The sequence below is a fragment of the Erithacus rubecula genome, assembly GCF_903797595.1.
Source record: "Erithacus rubecula genome assembly, chromosome: 24".
Taxonomy (NCBI): domain Eukaryota; kingdom Metazoa; phylum Chordata; class Aves; order Passeriformes; family Muscicapidae; genus Erithacus; species Erithacus rubecula.
This window is the reverse complement of record NC_136676.1, coordinates 5,873,452-5,877,565: the sequence shown is the minus strand read 5'-3', so window position 1 is coordinate 5,877,565 and position 4,114 is coordinate 5,873,452. Positions and strand designations below refer to the sequence as shown.

Genomic DNA, 4,114 nt, shown 5'->3' with positions numbered 1-4,114 from the left:
CTGATATCCTGAATATCTGAACCTGACATCCTGAATATCTGAACCTGGCATCCTGATCCTGAATATCTGAACCTGACATCCTGAACACCTGAGCCTGATATCCTGAATATCTGAGCCTGATATCCTGAATATCTGAGCCTGATATCCTGAATATCTCAGCCTGACATCCTGATCATCTAAACCTGACATCCTGAGCACCTAAACCTGACATCCTGAACACCTGAGCCTGATATCCTGAACACCCAGCTGATCTCAGAGGTGGAAGGGGATCCTAAAGCCCCCCCTGAGCAGCTCATCACAGCTACCACAGCAACCCTCTGGGACCTCTTGGCATCATAATCCTGGGGAAAAAGCCAACAGCAGATTCAGTAGGACTCTGGATTCTACACCAAAATAAAAACTACTGCCAAGCTTCCAGCTGATCTCATTTGGGACTGAGGCTGGGACACTGCTGGAAAAGCACCAGCAAACTGTTCTGAGCAGCTTCTGGTGGCCCCAGAGAGCTTTTTCCTTACTGGCCCCACCATGATCTCTGCTTGAGAGCTCCTGACCACGAGCAGAAGAAACCTTTACAAATCCCTGCCCAGGTCTGCCAGACCAAAACCCTTTTGGATCAGAGCTCCTTCTTGAGGGATGTCTGGCCAGGAGCCTGAGGAGTTTGGAGCAGGAATCCTGCCAGAAAAGTCTGGGATGCTGTCAGGGCTGCCCCCCTATGAGATGGAGCAGCAGCTGCTGCCCCGGGAGCCCCGCAGCCCCTGCTGCTGCCTGGCCTGGGCCCTGCTGCTGGCCACCATCAACTGCCTCCTCTTCCTCCTCCACCTGCTCCTCATGATTGTTATTTTCACCCTCGTGCTGCTTCCCACCATCGTGGTGGTTTACTTTGGCTTCCAGTGCCACTCCCAGGTAAGTGCCACTCCTCCAGTGCCACACCTGAGGGTTTCTCTGAGCCCCTCCAGAGGCCAGGCAACACTCCCCCAGTTTTTTAAATTTATTTTTATTTTTTTCCCCCCTGTGACGAGAACAGGTATGGTGGGGAATTGGGCAATGCCCATGCAGGTGCCAAGCAGAGGTGCCAGGTGAGGTGAACACACTCCCTGCCCTCGTGGGATTGCTGTTTGCATTTTAATTTCACAATATTCTTCCCTGGGGTTTCTGACACTGAGAGCTGCCAACCTCCAGAGCTCACAGTCCTGCCTGGGCTCTTTCTGTTCAAGTAAATTTAAGCTCTGCTTAATGATATAGGATTAGTAAAATCTGACAGAATATATAATCCCCTTCTCATGCCAATCTAGCATTCCTGTTCCCAAAATGTGCATTCCTCACACCAAAAATGAGCCTCCTTGGCCCACCCAGGCTCTGTTTGCTGCCTCTGCATTGCATTATTTCCTTATTTACGAATCTCCTCTTGCTGTACCCCTTAAAGCATTTTTGGGACCATTTTTTTGTGAAAAAGCACTAACCTGTTTTCCTTGCAGGCATGGGCTGTCAGACCAGCTCAATGTGGCTGTTTCATAAGTCAGAAACAGGGGCTGCAAACTGAGCTGAAAATGGGAATAAAACCCTCCCAGAACTGCCCCTTCCAGCTTCCCTCACCTTGGAAAACCTCGAGTTCTCTGCACACTCAAAGGCTTTGAGGAGATGTAAAATGTTTTTGAGTGCAGCCAAGTGGACCAGGAGTGAAAGCCCCTGTGCTGCTGGAAGCTCTGAGGAGTCTTTTAAACAGAATGCAATCACAGCCAGGGATTGTGGCTTCAGCACAGCCACAATTTTGGTTTTTCAGTGCCTCCCCAGCAGCCAGAGGCTGATTTCTGCACTGCAGCTCCATTAGATGGATTTATTGTTGGTTTTTTGGATGATGGGTTGTGTTCCTTTCACTGCTGAAAGGGAAGAAGAATAAAATCTGGGGATGTGGGGGCTGTCTGCAGGATTTGTTAGAGCAAATGAGGGCTCAGCTCTGCTGCTGCCAGCATGAAAGGAGAGCTTTAAACACCACTCAGCCAGCCCAGAGAGGCTTTCTTTGCAAATGGGTTTTTTTTTTTTCAGGCAGGAATGAGTGTGCACAGAGAGCAGAGCACAAAGAGGTCTGGAGAGCCATGAAATGACCAAAGCCTGTCTGCAGAATTGAACAGATTTCTGTATTTTTGTTTATTTTTTTGTTGTGGCACCAGGAGGATTTTTGATTTGGTTTGTGCCCATCAAATGCTATAGGATAGTTTAATAAAGATGAGAATTTCCTGCTCCAGGATCAGTGTGCTCTTGTCTCACAGGGGTGCTGGGATAATTGAGAGCTTGATTAAGATGTGGTATCAGTCACAGAGTGTGCCTGAATTTTGTCAGCTCTGAGAGAGGGAAGAGATGCCTTTTTCAATGAAAACATTGGAAATTGTCAGGAAAATTAATCCACAAACACCAGAGGTTTGTGTCCATAAAAGAGACAGAGGAGTCCTTTTGCTTTATTGCAATAAAGGGAGAGGCCATGGGCCATTCCCCTGGGGTCTCTCCAATTTTTGGAGGACTCTCCTCCCTTTTTATCCCAATTTCCCTCTCTCTGTCCCCATGGGCACAGACAGGCACAGACTGCCCAAACACCTGAGATTCCCCTCTAATGTCCAACCTTCTCTTTAAATTTTTAATTCTTACAGAATTCATATTTTCCCCATTGCTTCTTTCACCTTCCAATATCCAATTTCACTCACCACCAAACCTGCAGTTTGTTTGTAAAGGCAAATATCCTTTTTTCCATTCCTCAGTCAGTGGAATCCATCCCATTGTTGTTTTTATCTCTCCGTGCTTGATTGATGTACCAGCAGATCCACAGTTGTTTTGTAAAGACGTATCCAAAATTCCTCTCAAAACGAAATACTTTGAGGTATTTTGGCTGCTGTCACCACCAGGTGAGGGGCTTTGGGAATTTCCTGATTTAACCACCCTGCTTCTGCCTCCCCCTCCCCACAGGTGCTGCACTCCTCCGCCCGCTACTGCAAGAGCATCTTGGATGACAACAGCTCCTCTGCCCTCATCATCCTGGGCTTTGTCATCATGTCCCCACTGCTGGTGGTGGCCATGGCCATCTACTGCAGCCTGGCCAGGCGCCTGCAGCTCCTGCTGTGTTTCCAGCCCTGCAGCCTGGCCCTCTACAAGGGGGGACACTGCTGCCACCCCAGAGCTGCTCTGTGCTGTGCCAGGGGCCAGCAGCTCAAGGCTTGGGTGTGACACTGCAGCACTGTCCCCTCCCTGTGCTCCATCCTCATCCCAGCCCATGGTTAAACCCTCTTGGAAGTGAGAGTCTTGATATTCAGCAAAATTCAGATTGGTTTATTTTATATAGACAGAAACGTGAGGGGTCACTTGGTGTGCAGCTCCCTTTTTATAGTCTGGTTTTCCTTGTAGTAATCAATAATTGTTATTGTTTTGTTGGAGTAATTCTGCAAGGTAAGCAGTGGTGGGCAAAGAAACTTCCAAACTGTGGGACAGCTCTTGGGAGAATTGGTCATGGAACCATCTGGTCTGGTAGATAAAAAATAGGAAAAGTGGGAATTCTGGTCTTAACAGATAGGCTGCAATTGATCACACAAAGGCAGGAAATCTGATTTTGCAAACTCTTTCAGGTTGCAATTGATCACACAAAGGCAGGAAATCTGATTCTGCAAAAACCTTTCAGGCTGTGGAAAACCTTTTTACAACCTGGTATACACAATATTCATAACAGGGGGATTTAAACAGAGTGGGTTTAATTATATATTTCCCTTTGTCTAGGTCCATGGGTGATTTTTTTCCCCCTAAGTATTCTGGTTTACACAAACTCCAAAACTTCTATGGTTAACACGAATCTTTTATCAATTATCCTCCCAAAAAAACTGCAGCAGAGTGCAAATGCAGGTGTGGGGAGGGCAGAGCAGCTCCATCCTTCCAAATCCTCTCTGGTGGTGTTTGCTGGTGTTGTTCTTGTCTGTGTTTTGCTGTCCCCTTGGTCCCCATTCCCAGTTTTCTGTAGAAATAAAGTTTGTGCCCAATTTCCCCCTTGGAGGAATTTGTTCTGTCTCAAAGCCCTGGCTGCAGCCAGAACCACTTTGGTAGCACTGGAAGGGAAAATGTAATTTTTATTTTCTTTCTG

The 4,114-nt window shown here is 47.4% G+C and overlaps 1 protein-coding gene across 1 annotated transcript; it reads left to right on the top strand.

Moving 5' to 3' along the window:
• Window positions 1-584: 584 nt before the first annotated feature.
• Window positions 585-3,213, top strand: TMEM278 (transmembrane protein 278; the record flags this gene model as incomplete). Its single annotated transcript, XM_079326180.1, has 2 exons — window positions 585-903; window positions 2,956-3,213. Exons 1-2 carry the CDS (start codon window positions 634-636, stop codon window positions 3,211-3,213), a joined length of 528 nt encoding a protein of 175 aa, XP_079182306.1. The 5' UTR covers window positions 585-633.
• Between the last annotated feature and the right edge of the window lie 901 nt (window positions 3,214-4,114).